Source organism: Podarcis liolepis (genome assembly GCF_965112155.1).
Source record: "Podarcis liolepis genome assembly, chromosome: Z".
NCBI lineage: Eukaryota > Metazoa > Chordata > Lepidosauria > Squamata > Lacertidae > Podarcis > Podarcis liolepis.
In genome coordinates this window covers 33,453,482-33,477,003 of record NC_139570.1, presented here as the reverse complement: position 1 = coordinate 33,477,003, position 23,522 = coordinate 33,453,482, and the positions used below count along the sequence as shown (strand labels likewise).

The following is a 23,522-nucleotide window of genomic DNA, read 5'->3' as shown; positions in this document are numbered from 1 at the left end:
ACTGGCACTCTTACAGGTGTCAAATGAGACCCATTCCACATTTGTAATACAGTGGTACCTCGGGTTAAGTACTTAATTCGTTCCAGAGGTCTGTTCTTAACCTGAAACTGTTCTTAACCTGAAGCACCACTTTAGCTAATAGGGCCTCCTGCTGCCGCCGCGCCACCAGAGCACGATTTCTGTTCTTATCCTGAAGCAAAGTTCTTAACCTGAAGCACTATTTCTGGGTTAGCGGAGTCTATAACCTGAAGCATATGTAACCCAAGGTACCACTGTAACTCCATGTTTTAGTGTGGTAGCAGTTGTACTCTGAAACTCCCTGCCTCTTGACTCCACCAGCCAGGCAACCTTTGTTGTATTCAGGGCCTGCTAAAAACATTTTCTTTTAGGCAAGCCTACCTAGATAATTGGAAAATTGATGCCAGTTTTAATCTGTTCTTAGTTTATTGTTGTTTTAATTCTTCAAAAGTATTAAAATGCCATAATTGTTGACCGTTTTATCGTTTTGTAAACAGCTTTGAGGGATTTTTGATTATTTTTTTAGTGACTTTATGACATGAATAAGTAATAAAGAAACGAACAAATGCCTTTCTTGCTGGACTCCGCCCACTGATCCATTTTCCTCTATATTTTTTCTTCTTTTTTCCCTTTTGTTGGCTCCCCCCCCCCCCGGCAGCTGTCCAAGAGGAGAGGCAGCGTGGGAAGGACCGCAATGAGAATGAGGTTGAATCCACGAGCAGTGCTAATGAGGACATGCCTGTGGAGAAGATTCTAGAAGCCGAACTTGCTGTTGAGCCAAAGACAGAGACATACATTGAGGCGAACATGGGCTTGAACCCCAGTTCGGTAAGGAAAAGCACACCCCCATTACTCTTTTCTTCTAGGCAAACTTTTCAAAAATGCAGTTAAGTCACCTTAAATCTGGTGTGGGGAATCTTTGGCCCTCCAGATGTTCATAGAATTGTAGAGTTGGCAGGGACCCAAAGGGTCATGTATTCCAACCACCCTGCAATGGACCAATCACAGTTGATCTACAGCTCCCATCAGGCCCCAGCAAGCATGGCTGATGGCTAGGGATGATGGGAGTTGTGCTTCTGGAATATCTGGAGGGCCACAAATGCTCCAACAGATACCAAGACTAAAAGATGGCTCCGTTGGGCATGATAGTTATATACAAAGCCAGACTAAGAACATAAGCAGAGACTGCTGAATGAGGCAAAACGGTGCCCATCTAGTCCAGCCAGCCAGGTGCCTGTGGGAAACCAGCAAGCAGGATTTGAGTGCAAGAACAGCTCTTCCCCCTCCTATAGTTTCTAGCAACTGGTATTCAGAAACATTGCTACTGTGGAGGCAGAGCACAGCCAACATGGCCAGAAGAAGCCATTGAGAGCCCTACCAGCCTCCATGGTCACCAGACACCTCAAACATCCCATTTGCAGCCCTTGTGAACCTTGATGTGTTGGGGTTCCTAATCCCCTGGAAAGTCTCTGAATGAAAAGAGAGCCCACACAGCTCATGTTTCCTTGAAAGGAGATGAGGAAAGCCAGTCTTTGGTTACCTCCAGCACCTGGGAGGCAGCAGTTATCAAGATTAAAAATACTTAGGGGAGGGGATGTAATGAGCATCACTGCAAGCTTGTGGAGAGGGGTCTGGGGAGGCAAAATAAATAGCTGCTTCTGGTCCCAGCCTGCTTTTAGCAAATTGAATATGGCTTCCTGCATAATTCAGCATGTGTGGTCACAGTCTACGAAGATGCAGGCAGCATCTGTAAGTGGGGGTAGGTACCTAGGAGCGCCTCCTGTTGCAGATCAGTGCTTGTGCGCGAGGAAGATCAAATGCCTGGGTGGGGGAGAAATATCTCTTCCTTCCACCACCACCAGGATTACCACAACCTGGGGGGGGGGATAGGGAGGGTTTTGAGGAGCAAAGAACGGAACACATGAATACAGTTATATGACATATGTTACCTAACAACCCCCACCAGTTCCCTAAACAGGTATCAGGTTGTCCATTGATATGAATGATTCTTCCAGCTTACCAATGCCAGGATGCTGGTGTTTTTTGAACGGCCGCTGACAAATACTTAATTATCACTTTGCTTTTATTGCTGATGTTTTTATTCTATTTATTGCACTTATATCCCAACTTTCCCCACAAGGAGCTCAAGGTGAGATGTACACAGTTCTCCCCATTTAATCCCCACAACAGCCCTGTGAGGTGGGTTAGGCTGAGAGGCAGCAGCTGCCCCCGAGGTCACACGCAGTGAGCTTCGCAGCCAAAGGGGGGTTTGAACTTCACCAAGCTATCAAATGTCCAGCATATAATGTCCCCAGGGGCAGTACAAAACAAACTGTTTTGTACTGTTTGTTTTTAATCCATCACAGATGGTCATTTCCAGGAAAGAGATAGATATAGTCCAAGCCACAATGTTTAGGACAGCCATTTCCATTTTGCATTGGAAAGTTTAAGAGGGTGAAAACTGATTTATTTATTTTTTATGTAAGGTGGAAAAGTGGGCATATGGAGTGTCCTTGAAATTATTGAAGGTCTTTGCTCACCTTCACATCTGAGCACAGTGCAGGTCATGCAAACCTCTCCATTCAGTTTGTGTCGCCTGTTGCTTGTGGGCCTCCCTGGACACCCTGCCCCCCGTCCTCACCAGGAGATCCCGAGCCTTGGATTCCTTCGGTTTATACATAGCCCCAGATGGGATCCTGGCTACTGAAAGATGATCCTTGTAACAGAAACCACCCCCACCCCCCCTTGGGCAGGCATTTGCAAAGGAGGGTTTTGGGTCACTGCATTCCTTCTGGGTGTGGCCCCAGAGTTCCTTTTCCAGAGGGATCATTTGCCAGGGATGTCCTTTCACCTTGTCTGCATCATTCCCACTTCATGGAAGGGGGTGGGGAGGAGAAAGGCTGTAGCCAAGTGGCAGAGCACTTGCTTGGCATGCAGAAGGCCCCTATTTCAATCCTCTGGCATCTCCAGGTCGGCCTGGAAAGAAAAACCCTGTACTTTAAACCCTGGAGAGCTTCTGCCAGTTGACAATACTGAGCTAGACGGTTTGGGGTTTCAGGCAGGCCCAGCCCTGATTGAAGTTGCCAGGGACTGAACCTAGGAACATAAGAAGCTTCCTTGTACCAAATCAGAAAATGGTCCACCTAGCAGAGTGTTGTCAACACTGACTGGCAGCAGGTGTCTAGGATATCAGCCAAGGGAGCTCTTGAAGGTTTCTGATGGGGAAACATTCCTCGCCCTTGCCAGCAGGTATCAAGCTTGACACCTTTTGCACACAAGGCAGATGCTCTAACCACTTGAGCTGCAGCCCTTACCAGAGTCTGCCCTTCTTTTCCATTCCTTTGTCCCACTCTTGACGCCTCACAGCTTCTCTGTTCTTTGCAGCCCAATGACCCGGTCACCAACATCTGCCAAGCGGCAGACAAGCAACTTTTTACATTGGTGGAATGGGCCAAAAGGATCCCACACTTCTCAGAACTGCCGCTAGATGACCAAGTGATCTTGCTCAGGGCTGGTGAGTACAAAGCACCCTTTAATGGGGAGGGGGTGGTGCAGAAGGAGCAGGGCAACCCATTGCTTTGAATAAATGGTTCTGAAAGTGGGCGATGGAGCCCCCTCATGGGATGCTAAGAGGAAAGTAGGTGGCGGGGGTGGGGGGTGTTGTGATGATTTAAGACCCCCGCTAATTGACTTTCAACCATGTGGAAGAATCAAAGCCTGTTTCAGATTATGTAAAGAAATACTACAGGTGTTATGAATTCGTGAGCAGGATTTGAATTATGAGCAATAGAAGGAATTAGAGATTATTGTATTGTTGGTATAAGAGAGAGAATATAGGGTGCAGCAAGGGGGAGAAATTTTAAAAAGCACCATGGAAAACGGGGTGGGAATTCAACAAAAGAAAAGAAAAAAATATTATGCATCAGAGTGCATGTGTGATTTTTTTTTGGAAATTTAATAAAATGTAACTGTTTTAAAAATGACTTTCAACCAGATATTGGGGAGGTGGTATCTAATTAACAGTATCAGGCACACCTTTCACATTAAGACTTTACCACCAATGGTGAAGGAGTTACTAAATGTGGCATCTAAGACTTTTGCTAAATGACTGTCAGACTTTGAAAAGCTGGTACCATTGGATCAAGTCCGTCAGTTTTGTTGAATTCATTCAGCTAAATAGTTTTAATTGGATTTTGAACAAATTTGCAACTGGTTAATATGGTTTTGAATTTTGTTGTGTTATAATCCTGCAAACCACTCTTCTGAATAATGCTTTTTGCAGGGTAAAGTTTTTGCAGGGAAATGAGTTTCTGGATCCAAGGTACCAGTGGCCTGAAAAAGTTTGGGAACCACTGCTCTAAAGCCACAAGTGTTGTGTCTTGCAGGTCATTTGTAAGATTCATGGTGCATTTTCTGCCTCTATTTTCTAAGAAAATTCCATCCTGCCTGCAGCTCAAGTACCTCAAGGTGGCAAATGCATCAACATGTTTGCTTCCTTATTGCCCCATCCTTCAGGGAAAGGTGCCAGGGTGGATTACAGCATTTAAAACAATTTAAAAAAAACCCAGAAAAAATTATTTATAAAAGTTAAAGACAGGCTCCAGCAGTTTGAGCGGACGAGACCAATAGTGGTTCCAACAGTCAACCAACAAACAACCAAGGTGGTTTCTACATGTGCTCTAGAGGGAAGTGAGTGGCAGATGGGGCTTCCCAACCTGGGAAGGGAGCCCATCTTGGAGAGGGTAAACGCTGATCCTAAACCTCCACGGCTTGGTGGGGCGTTTTTGGGAAATGTAAACCGTACACGTCTGGAGTGGAGTCCCTAAAGCGGTTGTATTGCACCTTGTATGCCTCCTTTGGGCATCTCCTGCAGCCAAGTTGGTGCCAACTGTATTGCTCTGCTTTCCTTTGAACCACATCAGTGAGACTGAGAGTGGGGTCATGTCATGTGGGCAGCCCATGTCCTCCATACACACTGCCCAGGCTTGTGCCCCGGAGAGGCCACTTCAGTGCTGCTAATGCAGCAGTTTGACTTCACCGCTGGAGGCATACTCCATTGTCTCTTGACCCAACCCTACCATGCTGCCATCTCTGGCCAAGAATCCCGGGAACTGCAGTTTGTGAAGGTTGCTGAGAGTTCTTCCCAGAGCTACAGTTCCCAGAGTTCCCTGCAAAGAGGGATGGGTTGTTAAGCTGCTCTAGGAATTGTAGCTCCAGGAGGAAGAACAGGGGGATTCATAACAACTCTCTGTACCCTGAGCAAACTGCATCTCCCAGAATTATTTTGGGGGGAAACCGTGACTGTTTGAAGCAGTATCATAATACTTTAAAAGATATCAATATTTAAAATACATTTAAAAGAATCAGTTGTAGAGGGCCACCTAGTCTAACCCCCTGCATTGCAGGATTTACAGCTAAAGAATTTCTGAGAGATTGCCAGCATGTGCTTTGAAAGCGTCCCAAGTTATCCTTGGAGCACCATTCCATCTGTTTGGGTCTTCTCTCAGTAAGGCTAACGTTGCATACGATCCCGTGTTGTGTAACATGCATCTGTATACAGTGGATGCTCAGGTTGCAAACGTGATCCGTGCAGGATGCGCATTTGCAACCCGCAGCGTCCGAAACCCACAGCGGCGCATCTGCGCATGCACAGGTTGCGATTCAGTGCTTCTGCACATGCGCAAAGTGCAATTTAGCACTTCTGTGCATGCGCAATCACCAAAACCTGGAAATAACGCGTTCTGGTACTACCAGGTTTCGGCGGTCCATAACCTGAAAAAACATAACCCGAGGTATGACTGTATACACAGAGCAGCAGGACAAACACAGTTCAGGGAGTTCGGTCTATTTAGCATGGGGAAGAGGAGAATGAGAGGAGATATGATAGCCGTCTTCAAATATCTAAAGGGCTGTCACATGGAAGACGGAGCAAGCTTGTTTTCAGCTTCTCCAAAGGGCAGAACTCGAACCAATGGATTCAAATTGCAAGAAAGGAGATTCCGACTAAACACCAGGAAGAACTTTCTGACAGTAAGAGCTGTTAGACTCTGGAACGGACTCCCTCGGAAGGTGGTGGGCTCTCTTTCATTGGTGGTTTTTAAGCAGAGTCTGGGTGGTCATCTGCCCTGAATGCTTTGGTTGAAATTCTTGCATTGCAGGGAAATGGACTACATGACCCTTGGGATCATTTCCAACCCTATGAGTCTGATTTTTTTTGGTCCAGAATCCCTTGCAACACAGAGATCCCCTAACCTTTAGTGGCCACCCAGCTTGTCGAGAAGGGAAGCATTTCATTACGGACTTGCTTGATCACCAGAGTGGGAGTGGGGGTGGTGTACCACTGGAGGCAAAATGCTGACTTGGCGAGCTGGCGTGAGCTCGTCAGTTGCACCCAAGTGGAACCTGCCAGTGTCTTTATCAGGAAAGGCCTCAGCTGACCCCCTCAAAGTCTTTCAAACAAATGGCTTTATGTATTATTGAGTTGCCTGCGGAGAGCACCTGCCCATGAAATATTGAAGTGTTAAAACCTAGCTAAAAGAGGTGGCTGGTGTCACGTGTGCCTCTAGCACGAACGGAATTCAGTATGGCTCATGGCTTCAGGGGGCACCCCCTGTGATAGCTGCACGGAGGGCAAAGCCCTGATCTAGGCCACATTCACGCCATACGTTTGAAGCACTAAGATACAGGTAATTTGCAACTTACGCTCTTTTAACTTGTGTGCATTCGGCTTTACTCACCTGGCAAAAAAGTAAAAAGTATTAATAATAGAAAGGGGGCACCCGATGTGTTTTGATTATACAGTGGAACCTCGGGTTGCAGACGTAATCCGTGACGGAGGCACGTCCACAACCCACAGCGTTCGCATCCTGAAGCACCGCATCTGCGCAGGTGCGATTTGGCACTTCTGCACATGTGCGAAGCATGATTTATCTCTTCTGCGCATGCACGAGCGGTGAAACCCAGAAGTAACCTGTTCCAGTACTTCTGGGTTTCCCACGGTCTGCAACCTGAAAACACGTAACCTGAAGTGTCCATAACATGAGGTATGACTGTATGTGATTTTGGCGTTACATGCCTGTACCACTTCCAACAGGTGGATAGGGCTCTGTTAATAACTCTCTGTGCTCTTAAGAAACTGCAGCTTCCATAAATTTTGGGGGGAAGCCATTTAAAGTGGTATCAAAGTTCTTTAAATGTATGGTGTTGATGTGGCCTTAAAAGCACAATGGGACAATAACTAGCGAGGTTTCGAGAGATGTTTATTCTTCCTGGTCAACATCTATTTGTTTTCCAGAAATCAGTAGGATAGCATTAACTCATCCATAAGAATCAAGAGGAGTTTTGTTAAAATTTTAATTGTTTTAAATTCTCCTGTAAAACCATCTCATCCTGGAGCCATATTGCAGGTGTTGGGAATCTTTTACCCTCCAGATATCTCAATGCCCATCATCATCCCTGGTCACGCTTGCTAGGCCTAATGGGATTTGTAGTTCAGCAAAAGTTCCACACACCTGTCGTAATGGGTTGCATTTAATGTTAGTCATAGTCAGAGCAGATCCACTGAAATTAATGGACAAGGCTACCTTGGGTCCATGGATTTCAGCGGTCTGCTCTGATTAGGACTAACGCTTGGATACAGCCTCATAGTTTTTAAGTTGTCTGGTGGACTCTATTTCTTTGGAGGTTTTTAAGCAGAGGTTGGATGGACACCTGCTAGGGATTCTTTATTTGGGATTCCTGCACTACAGCAGGTTGGACCTTTGGGGATCCCTTCCAACTCTGCAATTCTGTTATTCTAAGCATCACCACTTTACTCAGATTTTTTCTCTAAAAAGAAGCCGAAAGATTTTTAGACAAAGTTTTATCTTGTGATCTGTTCTAGTAGACTTCACAGCCCTCTCTCCATTTATTTCACTGCAGGTTGGAATGAGTTGCTCATTGCCTCCTTCTCACACCGGTCCATAGCTGTGAAAGATGGGATCCTCCTTGCCACAGGTCTCCACGTCCATCGGAACAGTGCTCACAGTGCAGGCGTTGGTGCCATCTTTGACAGGTCAGAGAAACTGTTCGGAGATCAAGAAGGGTGAGGATTCGGGGCCATGGGGGGTGGGGAAGGTGAATAAGGGATTGCAGCTTCAGTTCTGATTACTTCACTCTTCGTTTCTCTGCCCACCCCCAAATTGAACCAATTGCTCTTCAAACCAAAACCAAGCTAGGGTTGCTGGCTTGTATCCAGATTAGTGTTAAGTCCTGTGTTCTGTTAGAGCAAGGATTTCTGCTAGTGCAATAGAAATTCTAAGTCTGTTCTGGGGTTCTCCCAACCTCCCAGAGCAGAACTACATGCAGGGAGAGGGAATTGGGTGGGGGGGGTGCATGCAGGGAGAGGAGTGGGAGGGAAAGTTCTGTTGTGCAAGTGCCAATCTTAAGTGAACAAGGTTGTTGGATGCTGTGCTGTGTTTAAGACGAATATTATTTTAAGAGAAATTGTATGCCACTTCCTCAACAGGAAGCCTCTAAGCGGTTTGTGAAAGGACAGAATTTGAAGGATTTGTAAACCGCCACCATTTGAAAATATTATACAAAGAAAGGAAACATTGGGTCCGTCTTTAAAACTAGCATGAACAATAGCCAACAATGTAACCCTGAAGATGCCTGGCTGACTGGGGAAAATAAACTCGCAAGGAGGCACCTGAAAGAACATATTGTTGGCCCCATCCTAATTTCCAAGGGGAACATCTTCCAAAGTGATGCCACACTGAAAGCTCTGCCTTGAGTGTGCACTGAATTCGGGGTGTGTGGCACCCGTAAGAGGGTCTCCTGCTTGGTGACCTAACTGTCTGAGCAGGTTGATCTGAGTAAACAGCAGGCTTGAAAATACAAGCGTTTCAAGTCATGCCATTGACCATTGAAAGGGAGAATCTGAAGAGACTAGTCAAAGGAAGACTGAGCTAGACTTGGCTTAAAATGCCAAAATTTCAAGGGGGTTGCTGGAAGCAAATAGATGAACACATGCTCAGAAGTCTTTAAAGTGACTGTATTATTATTATTATTATTTATTATTTGCAGAGTATTGACAGAACTCGTATCAAAAATGAGAGATATGCAGATGGATAAAACAGAACTGGGGTGTCTCCGAGCCATTGTCCTCTTCAACCCTGGTAGGTTCGGTTGTCCTTGCAGGATAGGGGACCCCTTTTCAATTGAGGTTTCCACTCTGAGTTAGAAGGAGGCTTCGTTTTCATGGGCCACAGGCCGCCCGACTTATGTCAGGGTTGAGGGGTGGGGGAACCCAGAGCAGGGCCTCTGAAGCCAGATCTAAGTGAACAGACTAGCTCCTAGGAGAGAGCATGAAGGAGTACCCAGCGACCAGGTGCCACAAACCATTGGGGATGCTGACCCCCAAAGAGGAGTGATGGCCCAAGCAAGGAGAGTCAGTGCAGTGTAGTGGTTAGAGTATTGGACTAGATCCTGGGAGACCAGGGTTTGAATCCCCACTCAGCCATGAAGCTTCCTGGGTGACCTTGGGCCAGTCATGCACTTTCAGCCTACCCTAAATCATCGTTGTGGGTCGTTGTGTGGATAACATGGGGAGGAGGAGAATTATGTATGCCACCTTGGGCTTCTTAGAGGAAAGATGGGATATAAATGTAATAACATTACAAAAAAATTAAAAAGGAGTAGCTAGCTATTCCTGGTTCCGCAGGCAGAGGCCACGGTCATGGTCATCACCTCGGAAGGAGATGAAAGAGTGAGTTCAGGGCTACGGATTGTGTTCCTGGAGCTGGGCCAAATATCCAGGTTGCCATAGCAAGGTTCCAGAGCAAGCAGCTGAGTTTTACAGCAGGGTGAGGTGGTTGTTGATTGGCAGGGAGAATCCACCAGCTGAGTGCTGCCCTGACCAGCGAAATCCTTTGCAATCATGGGGGTTCCAGCTGTGCAGATCTCTCCTCTGGGCTCTCCTGAGCCCCCAAGGAATCTGTGGACCAGCCATGAGAGTTCTGGTATCAGAAGTCTCCCCTCAGGGCTCCAGGGACAGGTAGGCTGCTCTGGAGGGGAACCAAATCTGAGTTTAAGAATGCTGATATGGTTCCTCTCTTGAATGCAGTCTTAACCCACTGCTTGCTCACTCCTCAGCAAAGGCACTTGAATAAAGGAGAGACAAGATATATTGGTAACACTTTATTGAGGGGGAAACCAGGGGTTTTTTCCTGCACCTCTCAGGTGGGCACCATTGCCATTATAAGAGAACAAAGGAGGCGTTCATGGTGAGTTCCGTCACCTCTTTTTCTGGAAAAACAGCTCTGCGGAAAACTAACAAAAAGTACTGTATCATTTCAGGAGAAAGGAACAGAGAGGTTTTGTCTTTCTTAGTTCAGTCCTTGTACCTGACAGGGAGATGTTCAACCAAACATACAGAGGAAAAACTCCCTCAGAACTACGCATCCAGTCAGGGTACACTGTGCCCAGCCTGGTTGCTAAGCAACACCGCCTCCCATCCCCATTGGCTATGATAATTATCTAAAGACCACAGGGCGGTTCACAACATAGCTGATTTTAACATGAGCAAAGTTAAGGCTTCAGTTGCAAACTGAATGATCCCTGCTGTTGCACTTCCACCAGTGCTGAGCAGGCAAAGTCAAGAAATGTTGACTTGCCGAGGGAAAAACGTTGGTGTTACAACCATCTTTGGAATGTCACCAACATGTTGCTCCTCAGGCCCTCTTAAACCTCCTTTGGCACAATAGGTCCGTATGATGCGCTGTTAACCAGAAGGTTGGTGGTTCAAGCCCACCCAGGGGTGGCTGTGAGCAGGATTCCTGCAGGGGGTTGGATTAGATTATCCTTGTGGGTCCCTCCTGACCCCATCATTCTTTGATTCCTGTGAGGGATTTAGGCTCAATGGGGCACTTCCTTTCAAGACCAGAACACTCACTGGGTTAATCAGACTCCCAAACCTGTAGGTATTCATAGTAATTGGATTTGCAAAGTTATGAAATCCGCTGAGTGGAGCGGTGCTGCAGGAAATATGCTTTAGGAATAACTTAATCCTCTCAAGCCTGTTTCTGCTTTCCTCCTCCCACTCCCCCTACACAACCTCGAGTTTCAGATTACGACTCTATCCCTGAAATGGATGGTATATCTACTTTCCAAAACCTGTTAAGAACCGAGTTGGTCTTCAGAGCTGAATTCACCTGCTGATTACAAAAAGAAAGTGTCTCCCTTAAAACATGTCCTCAGGAAAGCCTTTCCCCAGCTTTAAAATATCCCCTCACTCCTTAAGATGTGCATGCCTCCAGTCCTCAAGATACGCCTTTCCTCAGCTTTAAAATGTGTGTTGTTCTAGTCCTCTGCCTTTGCCCAGATTTCAAGGCCTTTCATCTGTCCCACTACAGACTCAAAAGGGCTTTCCAATCCTGCTGAAGTCGAGGCCCTGCGTGAGAAAGTGTATGCGTCACTTGAGGCCTACTGTAAACAGAAATACCCTGACCAGCCCGGGAGGTGAGTCTTTGAATCTGTGCCTGTCTGAAATCCTGAAGAGCAGTTGTCACTCAGTGTGGACAATAGATGGACCCGTGATATGATTCCGTATAAGGCAGATCCGTAGGTTCCTATTTAATTCAGTCTGTTCTTCACAATCATGAGGGCTAGTACCTTAGTTTATGTTCAAGGGAAGGGTAATAGCTCAATGAGAAGAAAACATGCATTTGGATAGTTTCAGGTTCAGTCATTTCCAGGCGAAAGACTCCCTGCCTGAAACCCTGGAGATAAACTGCTGCCAGTCAGTGTGGACAATATTGAGCTAGTTGGGTCAGCATAAGACACATTCCTCTGGCACAGCAGTAGACATGTGGTCCTAGGCAGCTTTCCTCTTCCAAACTGAAATCCGCCTCCCATCCCTGGGCTTCCTTTATCCCTGCTGTCCTCCAAATCAGCTCTTTCATGGTTAAAATGCTCCTTGAACATCCATCATCTGGTTTAGTTTAAAAGCGAAACTTTCTAGGTTTTCCTCTGGGGGAGGAAGAGAGTGGCAGGATTTGATTTGTATTTTCCTGGCTCCCATCTCGGAGGCGTACTTTGCCAACTCAGCATTTGGAGGGGCAGGGGGGGGGGAATGCAAGCACAAATTCAGGCCTCCCCTCCACTGTTTTCCTTCCCCCCTCATTAGTGACTTTGGTTCTGACACAAATTGCAAGCCCCAGATTTTGCAATGGAAAAGAAGTGGGAGGGGTGGCGGCTCCCATAAATATTTGTTATGTGGAGCTGGTGGTCACAGGTTCAATCCCTTAAGTCAGAATGACATCCCCTCCAACATTTCTCCGATGAAAATAGGGAAGTCCTATTCCATAAAAATAATAATATTATTTTTTATACCCCACCCATCTGACTGGATTGCCCCAGCCACTTTGGGTAGCTTCCAACACATATAAAAGCATAATAAAACATTAAGCATTAAAATAAGCTTCCAGGTGTCTTCTAAAGGTTGCATAGTTACTTACCTCCTTGACATGCGGGCCGCATAACCCCATGCCCTCCAACATTTCTCCAATGAAAATAGGAGTGCCCTAAGGAAAAAGGGGACATTCCGGAATCAAACCAGGATGTCTTCTGTAAATCCAGGACTGTCCCTGGGAAACAGGGGCACTTGGAGGGTCTGGAACCATAAGAACTAGAATTTTACTTTATTTTCTGGGGAAGTGGCTGTAGCTCAAGGGTAGAGAATCTGCTTCGCATGCAGAAGATCCCAGCTGGGAAGACCCTGGGCCAGAAGCCCTTGAGAGCCACTGCCAGGCAGTGTCAACATTCACATGGCTGTGTTGCTGTGATCGCCTCTTCCCATGCCCTTAATTGCCATCTGTCTTTCTATTACGTTTCTAGGTTCGCCAAGCTTTTGCTCCGCCTCCCTGCCCTCCGGTCCATTGGCCTCAAATGCCTGGAGCACCTCTTCTTCTTCAAGCTAATAGGGGACACTCCCATCGACACCTTCCTGATGGAGATGCTGGAGGCTCCCCACCAAATGACTTAAGAAGGCAGACGGGGTCGGTCCCATTTCTTCTCCTGCCCGGCGGGCTCGCCGATGCCACCACCACCACGCCTCCCCTTCTACTGCCAACGTGTGCCCCCGTTTCTCCCTGGCATGTGCGAGAGGCAGCCTACCATCTTCCTTCTGTGACACCGTTGACTCAGCCCTTCAGCCGTTTCTCACGCTCTCTCTGTGCATCTCGGGGATCTGACAATAGCCGTTTGCTGTCCCTCTCACAGGTGCAGAGGGGAAAATGGCTGTTGTTGTTTATTTTGAATGTGCGAAAACGCACCCCGCCCCCACCGCTGTTCACTTTCTTCCTCCACCACCATCACTGTTTCCACAGGCCTAGGTGGATTTCATAGCAAGCTGTAAATCTGAGCCCACCCCCTGCCTCGCACAAACTTATCTGCCTCACGTGTGTGGTTTTGGTTGTCAGCTCCCCCAACACACAAACACACACACACTTGTTGCCGTGTGTGTGAATTTAATTTGCTTCGTTGCAGACGGACATTTTGGAGAATGGAAGCCTTTGCAGGGGTTGGGGTCCCTTCCAACCCCACGAATCCTATTATTTGTTGTTTTACCTGCCTCCAAGCTGCAACGGAAAAAAGCAAAAAAATTGCTCTCTTAGCATCTCAAAAGGGAAATGGGGTCCAGGTTTTCTAGCACTGGGCTGGGTGGGCTTTGCACCAGTGACTCAGGTGGGAAGACATGTTCTAAGAATTAAGGAACAGGGTGCCCACCTTGTGAATGTGCTCAGCCCAGCGGTTTGTAAGCAGCACCAGAACCAAGGTCACAAGTACTTTCACATAAAACCCCACTTCTCATCACCACACCTTTCCGGTGTCCTAATTCAGAAGGGGTGATACTTTCAGTTCTTAAGACCTCCAGGTGTCAAAAACTCTTGTCAGTTTGCTGCAAATTTGGTGGATTTTTTTTTTTTAAGAGAGCAAGTTTCTAGTCCTTACAGTTTCAAATCCAATTGCCTGTCTGTGGATCCTGAGCTACCTTTTGCCCGACCTTGTTCTGAAGCCATCTGTAAATTGTGTGGGAAGGGTTATGGATTTGGGCTGTACAGCACAGGTCACTCTTGTTCTGCGCATGGCGTGTGTGTGTGTGTGTGTGGCCATTTTCTTTGCTTTTCGTCCAAAGATGACTTTCTCTTGGTAACTGAGTGAGCCGCTCAAACTGCAAAACCAGCCGAAATGCACAAAGGCTGCTTTAAAGCTGTGGCAGTCAATGCTGCAAGTCCTCTAAGCACTTTCCCCTTGTCTGTTTTCAGTGGGATTCCCCCACCCAGTTCCCTTAAAAAACAACACGCACCTCTGTTAATATCAGCACTCTCTGTTGCCGCTTTTTAAAACTGGCCTCGATAACCCAGCAGTGTTCAAGTGCATCAAGCAATCCCTGGCAGGCAGTCAGGCAGACACTGAACCCAAGGTGGGCAGTTTTAATAACAACACCAAGTCCTTAGGGTTTCAAACACCTGCTTGGAATCGTGTCTCAGGGAACGGGATGCTGGACTAGATTTCCAGCAATTTTGTAGAGGGAAGTGGCAGTTATTAGCAAGTTTGGTCCAGGCCAAGAGTGAAGTGTGTAGATGGCTCAGACCCAGGAGGTTCCCTGAGATGCTTATTTGCATATATATACGCCTTGCATGTTCTATAAATATTCTGCAACACTCAGCAGGCTCTGTTGCCAGTTTAAGCTGGCCCTTAAATAGATGCCTTCTGATATGACTGCATCCTGATTATTCTTTTCCTCTTCTTCACCAAATCCTTTCTCGTTCTCTTTTCCTGCTTTCCTTTACACCCTTGGCACCCATTTTCCCATCCATCCTTCCATGCTCCCAAGAGTCTGCCCTAGGATTTCAGGAGACATATTTGCAAAACCACCACTCCCCCCCCCACCGAAAAATGTGGCTGATTGCAGCAGGCAAGATGGGAGGGGAGAGGATCCTTGGAAATGCCACCTCAACCAATTCCCCCTCTGGAAACCCTTTTCCAACAAAACACTCATTCCAGAGGGTATCAAATAGAAAAGAAATGTGTTCCTTGGAACACAACATCATTTGAGGTCTTGGTAGCTGACTGCCTTCCTTTCTTGCTCTGTCTTGAGAGCTCAGTCATTGAGCCAGAGCAACATCCTTTATCACCTGCCCTCTGATTTGCTTTGCGGCAGCTGAATTTCAGGGTCTGAAGAATCCAATGTCCAAACTCTTTGAGAGCAAAATAAGAAAAGAGGGACACTTTATTTGGAGTTCTAAGCTTCCAACATACATTTGAGAGTTTTATTTTGGCTCAGGGTATTTGTGAGAATCTTTCCACTGCATCCGGTTTGGTCTTTGCTATTCACTGGAGTGTATTAAGGGTCTGCCTTCCCTGATCCAGCTCTGTTTGTGAGTACCAATGATGAATATTGTGCCAGAATGATGTGGCTTTGTGCATACCCTTCCAGTTTTAAAAGCACTGGGAGCCATAGGGCAGTTTCTGATTCTTCAAGCAATCTGCACCAGAAGGCCACTTGCATCTTACACTTTGGGGCCACCACCTGCATTTTCAATCATGGCAGAGGTCATGCCCAAAGCCCTGCGGAGGTTGACCCCTGCAGCCTTCAATCAATGGACTTTAGTGTGCTTGTTCACACATTACCTGCATTCAGCATACAAGCTGTATGAGTGTCCCTGTGTGAAAGAGTGCGCAGTTCGTTGGTCTGTTCAGCTCAACTGCTGCATAAACATACTGTACACTCACTGAACTCTGCGTGTGAATAATGTTACCAGTATATTGCTCTATGCAGAGCCATATCCAACCAGTGAGTTCTATCAGCACCAGGGTTTCTGCTCAGGCAACAAGACTTCACCCCCACTCTCCCCAGATGCGCTTCAGGAGGTAGGGGGGACCCCCTAAAACAGATTTAGTGGCACAAAGGGGGGAGGAGAGTGGGAAAAGCCCCATTACACGGGTGAAAATTCTTGCACCAAATGGGACAGGTTACTCAGCGCAACTTTGGAAACAGCCCAGAGATTGTGCACTTGTAGAACATTATGTGCAGACATCCCTGATGACTCCTTTGTTTGCATTTGCCTTCACTGTTTGGCACTTTTATGAGGCTCTCCTAGCATAATAACGGGACCCTACAGGTGGCCCACCTTTCTCACCTGTGTCATTTCGTATTAGCTGGGGATTTTGCCACATGTCAAAGTCATCTGTAAGGAGTCAGAAATCATTGCCAGTGAGGTAATGCTTGGTTTCTAAAGGAAAATGTTATAATGGAAGACCATAATAAAGAGCCTTTGGAGACATTAATCAGATGGCATCCACTGATGCCCAGGTCAACACTGTACTTTTCACTCCCAGCTGAATGGCGAGGGGTGAGGTTCACTTATCCAGAAGCATCCATCTTTAAAGTAGACCGTGCCTTCCTTGAAGTGATGGGATACTGGTTTGAAGTGGATGGTTCCAAGCAACAGAGGGAACGGTTTCATTAAGCATCACTGTGTCCCATAGACTTCTGGAGTATCGGACTTATAGGAGACAGCCAGGGGTTGTCTTCTCTAGCTAAGTTCTACCCAGCACGGGCCCATTATTTTCAGTGGGTCAGCCTTGAGTTGGCCTGTGATTGCATACAGCCCTGCCCTCCTAGAGCAGTGGTTCCTAAACTTGGGGGGGGGGTCCTGCCCCCTGGGTTCCATTAACTCATCCCCAGTGAGTAAAGCATCATTCAGAATAGCGGTTTGCACAACTCACTTAAGTAAGGTAATAAAAGACTAAAATTCAAAACAATAGCAATTAGTTGCAGATTTATTAAATATATATGCAAAGGTGAATATATGCTCTGATCTAATTTGGCATCTCAATTACACACACACACACACAGAGCAAAGAATATTGCATGAGAAGTATTTTCTACACATTCTTACTAATGAAAACTTTAAGGGTGAAGGAGATTTATACCATAAAATATTTATATATAAGGACTTACCAAACATGCGCAAACCTTCACCTGCTACAGGTAACTCATTTATAAGAAAAGAAATAGCTATTGCCAATAACTGTGACAACTCAGAATCATAAATACAAACAAAACACGACCAAAGGAAATAGCTTTGAAAGCTATAAGAGCAGAAAGTTTTAAATGCAAAGTGAAGAAGGGGTTTCATGCCCTTGGCTCTTGGCATCCTAGGGAATCTCACAGCAAACGAGGGTGGGGGCAGTACCACCCATGTTTGGAACTGCTGATCCAGAGCATGTGAAAAAAAGCAAAGCCTTCTACACGTTTCTTCTGACAAAAAGCTCCATGCTGTGAAAGGTAGGGATCTCCCCTTCATTGGAGATTTTTAAACGAGGTTGGATGGCCACCTGTCTGGGGTTATTTAAGATGGGGTTCCTGCATAATAGGGGGTTGGAGCAGTTGACTCTTGGGCAGGCTTCCTCAACCTTGGCCCGCCAGATGTTTTTGGCCTGCAACTCCCACAATCCCTAGCTAGCAGGACCAGTGGTCAGGCATGCTGGAAATTGTAGTCTCAAAACATCTGTAGGGCCGAGGTTGAGGAAACCTGCTTTGCAAATTCTGTGTGACCTGTTACGGGATAAAGCCCCTTTCCTCATTCCGTCTTCTGGGATCCTTCACTTTGCAGTTCCGGGGGGAGCCCAAAGTTGCCCTGAACTTATTCTGGTATAGCCACAAACAGAGGGTCTAATATTTCCCTCTGGCTGTGTTCGGTCAGGGCACCTGAGGACACCCCATTTCCCCAGGACAGGTGGACAGGCTGGTGACGTCCCCACGTCTAGAACAAGATTGCATGAATCCTTTTTTTTTTTAAGTTGATACATGTGTGTGTTTATGCACGTGTGTTGTGTAGATATATACACTGTATAAATACCCCCCCATTCAAATATACATATGTTATACCCACTTCTTAGTGTTACCAATGTGTTCTCAGATCTCTCTCTCTTTTTTTTAAATGAAACTTTCTTGTATTTTCTTCAAGTTTTTAAAGAAAATTTGCTTTGTGGGAGCAAGTGGGATTTTACATGGGAACCTCCCTCCCATCCTTCCCTGCCCCGTTCCTGCTGCCACACAACTTGGTGGTCACTAATACTGGATCTTTGAAAAGGGAAGAAAAATATTGCATCTATTTTAAGATGCTTTTTTTAAAAAAAAGAGGGGGGAGGTCATTGGGGGAAGTCAGCAACAGCAGCAGGTGTGTTGAACAATAGCTCAATAAGTTTCCATCAGTTAGGGACAATGATGCCTTCGCTAAGGAGTGCATAGCTTTTTTTTTTTTAAAAAAAGAAAAGTTTAGAAAGGATTACAGGGGAAAAAACAAAAACATGGAAATGTTGAAAAAGAGTGAGAGAAGGTGAGCGGAATATCTAAAGCGTCAATAGAGCTAAATATCTATTTTTGTACAGATGTAACTTTATCCCTTGCATATTCCTAGATTATTTGGGGGATTTGTTTTCTTTTTCTGGGGAGCAGGGTGGGGGCGGGGGGGGGAGGCGGTGTGTGTTTCTCTCTCTCTCTGCTTTTATAGAATTTGTTCTACGCCTCTTGATTGAACCAGCCACCAACACAGCCCTGTATGGAGGAAAGAGAAAGGGCCTTGTTGAAATGGCTCCGTCCAAAATCTCTTCTCCCTCCCACGCCCAATTTGGAACAAGTGAATTTTGATATAAGAAAAAGTCTCTAACCCTCCCTGCACCTTGCTACTTTGGGGGGCGGGGCGGGGGGAAGCAAAATACAAAACATGGCCTTTCGTTGCAACCCCTCCAACCCTCTCCCCACCCTCTCCCCACTCCAACAGCATTATCCTGCAGGTCTGCTCTACTGTGAAATCACTACAGTGTATTATTGTTCACTAAAAAAATAAAATGAATTTTTAAAAAAATCTGCTGGAAATGCCAGTATTTTGAACAAATGTATTAGAAATGTTTAAGAAAAAGTAAAAGAAAATATATGACCATTTAAAAATATAATATTGTTCTCCTTCTCTTTATTCTGCAGTGGGTATTTGTGTAGTCTCTTTGCTGCATCACCTTCCACTATAGTTTGCCTTTTGGCTTCTGGGCTTCTCTGAGTGCATTTCAGTTCCATTTCAGAATGACATTCCATTGGAGAATAGCTCTGGTTCCTGCATTGGACTAGATGATCATTAGGGCATAGCTGCCAACTTTTCCCTTTTCTTGCGAGGAATCCTATTCAGAATAAGGGATTTTCCCTTTAAAAAAGGCAAACTTTGACAGCTATGCCTTGGGGTCTTTGCCAGCTTTACACTTCTATGTATCCAAGTCTAAGAGCATTGGAGTTTCCTGTGCAACGTTCCCACCTTGTTTTGTTCCTGGGCTGCTCAGATCACATTTCAGTTACATTTTATTGCTTTTATAGCTCACATTTTTCTCCAAGGAGCTCCACATCCCCACAACAACCCTGTGAGGTAGGTTAAACAGAGCGAAACATTGGTTATCTCCCAAGGTCACGCAGTGAGCTTCATGGCCATGTGTGTGGGGTGGGATTTGAAACCTGGTCTCTCCCAAGTCCTAATCTGGTGCACTAACTACTATGCCACACTATTTCCTGGCAAGGCACAACAGGGGCCCAGTGACATGCTTTGTGGCTGGGGCAGAAAATGCAGCAGGGGGAAAGTTCAGAAGTCCTGTGAAGAAGCCGAGTGCCCCTTCTCTGTCTGTGGCACAGTGACCATCCTGTAACTGTCTCCTAGTTCTTTTGGCATGCTGAGGATAGGATAGAATGTTATTTTAATTTCATCTCCTCTTCTGGTGTCAGGTTTTTGTGTTCCCCAAGCAAGAACATTGCGACACCATGGGCGGGATAGTGGTAAGAAATGCTGTTGCCAAGAGTGATGCCATGTATTGCAAGCTGGAGCAGCGAAAACTTCTCTGCACATTTTTCCACGAACAATACGTTTAAAATGAACGAACGAACGAACAAAAACCCCTGCAACTAGTTATAAGCAGTAGACAAATGAAACAGATAATAACGTGTAGCATTTATAGAGGAAGTCTTCCTCCCTGTCTCTTAACACTACAACTCGTGAGCGTACAATGAAATTGACAGATAAAAGAAAGCCATTCACACAGCAAATAGTTTATAATAGCCCAGAGGAGACAGAGATGAAATATGATAGCCATCTTCAAATATCTAAAGTGCTGTCACTTGGAAGATGGAGCAAGCTTGTTTTCTCCTGTTCCATAGGCTAGGAACCAAACCAATGGCATATAATAATAATAATAATAATAATAATAATAATAATAATAATTTGTTTATACTCTGCCCATCTGGCTGGGTTGCCCCAGCTACTCTGGGCGGCTTCCAACACGCATAAAAATATAATATCAAACATTAAGTTACAAGAAAGGAGATTTCAACTAAACATCAGGAAGAACTTTCTGACACTAAGAGCTGACAGTCGAAAGATAAATAAAGTAAAAAAAAATAAAACAAATCCTTCCAGTAGCACCTTAGAGACCAACTAAGTTTGTTATTGGTATGAGCTTTCGTGTGCATGCACACTTCTTCAGATACACTGAAACAGAAGTCACCAGACCTTTATACAGTGGTACCTCGGGTTAAGTACTTAATTCGTTCCGGAGGTCTGCTCTTAACCTGAAACTGTTCTTAACATAAAGCACCACTTTAGCTAATGGGGCCTCCTGCTGCCGCCGGGCCACCGGAGCCTGATTTCTGTTCTCATCCTGAAGCAAAGTTCTTAACCCAAAGTACTATTTCTGGGTTAGCGGAGTCTGTAACCTGAAGCGTCTGTAACCCGAGGTACTGTTGTAGTGAGAGGATGGGGAGGGGTATTACTCAGAAGGGTGGTGGGAATGGGTGATTGGCTGATAGGTATGGTAAAACTGTTGACGACTGTTGACGACTACAATTGGTCTTACCAATTGGTCATCAACAGGTTTACCACACCTATCAGCCAATCACCCATTCCCACCACCCTTCTGAGTAATACCCCTCCCCACCCTCTCACTATATATAAGGTCTGGTGACTTCTGTTTCAGTGTATCTGAAGAAGTGTGCATGCACACAAAAGCTCATACCAATAACAAACTTAGTTGGTTTCTAAGGTGCTACTGGAAGGAATTCTTTTATTCTTTTATTTTTTAAAATTTATTTTATTTTGTTTCGACTATGGCGGACCAACACGGCTACCTACCTGTAACTAGAACAGTGGAAAGATGATAGACTCTCCTTCCTTGGAGGTTTTAAAGCAGAGGTTGGATGACCAATTTTAATGCATGTATGATATAGTTGAGATTCCTGCGTTGCAGGGGGTTGGACTAGATAACCATCAGAGGTTCTTTCCAATGCTATGATTCTATGACCCATCTAGTCCAGCATTCTCTTCTCATAGTAGCTAACTGGATACTCGTTATGGGAAACCCACAAGCGGGATTAGGGCACAAGAAGAGGGCATGCTGAATTTTTCATTTTTCGAATTCCCAAAGCGATGGGTGTTAAAAGGTTGAAGCTTAACTTGGAAAATCAAAACATATTTTGATTAAATTAATATAATTTATTTTTCCTTGATAAATAGGTACATAAAAGATATTGACTTCATAACATTTTTTGTTGAAATTCCAATAATTTTAGTCTTATTAATACTTTTTGTGTAGAAAAAAATGCATAGAAAATGGCATAAAAATTAAACTACAAAACTTAACAAGCTTTTTAACATTCTCAGTTGCAAGTGTAAACAATTTTCTCTGCTTTGAATTTGGCTGCCCTGCCATAGCTGTCAACTTACAGATTTGAAAATAAGGGACCAGCAGTCTCGAAAATAAGGGATCAGCAGCCAAAATAAGGGATTTTAGTCAACCAGCTGAAATACGAAGTTAAAAGGGTTTCAGATAATTTGGGAGAGCAGCGTTGGTTTTTAGCCCTTCGTTTCCAGAGGTTGCTGCTCAAGACACCAGCTGATGAAACACTGCAATTAAATAACTACAAGCAGCAACCACTTTTCGTGCAAAACGAAGTCCAAGCTACGAAGATGCTGCTGCAGTTCTGTATCTTTTCTCTCGTGCTCCAGCTGCAGCTCTCAGTTCCATCAGGCGGGGCGGGAGGAAGGGGGGGTGGAATAGCGCCCAAAGTAAACCCGCAGATCAGACCATCTATGCTAGTCTACCACTACAAATCTATGGGAGAAGCGCTTGCGGTCCTTCCCTTGAAGCCCTTGGAACACCTGCCCGCGCCTCTGACTCCTCCTCCTCTCTCTGAACTGCTTTCTCTATGGTTGCTCTCCTCTCAAGGCTCCTCAGCAATTCATAGGCCGTGCCAGGCTGCCCATCTAATCCAGGTCTTTCGACGGCGCAGCCACAGTACAGCCTAGCGGGAGCGGTGGCGGTGGCCACGGGCAGAGGGGAGGCCCCAGGCAGAGACGTTCAGTTCGGTGGCCGCAAGGAGGATAGCAGTGGAAGGGCCCGAGGCTCCCACCAGTCCCAGCGGGGAGGGGCTCCTGGAGGCCGAGGCTGGTGAGAGGAGGCCGGAGAGGGGCGGGCCGGGCAGCCAAGCCACACAGTTGGAGCCTCCCTCCTCCCTGGCCGGCAGGGAGGAAGGGAGAGGAGCTGCTTCCTTTGGAACCCGGGAAATTTAAGGGACATCATCAATAAGGGACAGCAGCGGGACATGGCACTGGGATAAGGGAGTTTCCCGCCAAATAAGAGACAGTTGACAGCTATGTGGCCTGCAGATGCTGGCTGCAAAAAAAAAGGAAACTCACATTAACTCCAGGTGCCCTAAGGATATGAAGATCTCAGTGAAGGAACTTTCTTTCATTAAAAGTCAGAGAGGCAAGACCTGGTTCTGTTGGACCATCAGATTAGCTTGAGCATAGCAGGTGAGTCAAAAAGCAAAAGTGGCAAGAAGATAAGAGAAGGCTTGCTGAATATACGCAGAGAAGAAAGCAGGATGCTTCAATACCACCGTATGAAATAGTTTTCTCTGCTGATGAAAATGAAGAACAAATAGCTGATGCCCAAGATGGAAATGATGGAAGTTATGAACCGACATTAAGAAAACCAAGTATGTCTTCCACTTCTAATAAAAATACAGAGTGCAACACGTTAGAAATACATAATGTCGCTATGCACCGCACCAGATATAATATTGGAAGAGTTGTACACATGTGAGAAATATGAAGGCTACATCAGAGACCAAGAAGCAAGTCTCTAAACTTAATTTCAGTAGGGTTCTGCAATTAGGCAGGAAGAACCAGTGACACAAATATAAGATGGGGAACACCTGACTTGCCAATAGTTCATGTGAAAGGGATCAAGGGGTCTTAGACCACAAGCTTCACGTGAGTCAACAGTGTGAGGCATCAAAAAAAAAAGAGTTAGTGCTATTTTAGGCTGCATCAACGGAAGTTTAGTAACCCCCCCCCCTAGAGTCCACCCCGCCCCCCCAAAGAGAAGTCATAGTACCACTCTATTCTGCCTCTAGACGGTGA

General features: G+C 45.8%; 1 protein-coding gene across 9 annotated transcripts in view; it reads left to right on the top strand.

The window, feature by feature from the left end:
• Positions 1-19,023, top strand: part of RXRA (retinoid X receptor alpha) — a 124,902-nt gene extending 105,879 nt beyond the window's left edge. For 8 of the 9 annotated variants that reach the window (XM_083485205.1, XM_083485207.1, XM_083485203.1 and 5 more), the window contains 6 exons: positions 677-846; positions 3,403-3,532; positions 7,939-8,071; positions 9,085-9,176; positions 11,412-11,517; positions 12,895-19,023. In XM_083485205.1, coding sequence (XP_083341331.1) covers positions 677-846; positions 3,403-3,532; positions 7,939-8,071; positions 9,085-9,176; positions 11,412-11,517; positions 12,895-13,042 — 779 coding nt within the window. In that variant the 3' untranslated portion in view covers positions 13,043-19,023. The remainder of the gene's footprint in view (positions 1-676; positions 847-3,402; positions 3,533-7,938; positions 8,072-9,084; positions 9,177-11,411; positions 11,518-12,894) is intronic. The other variant, XR_014521387.1, reaches the window with a different exon arrangement.
• The last annotated feature ends 4,499 nt before the right edge of the window (positions 19,024-23,522 follow it).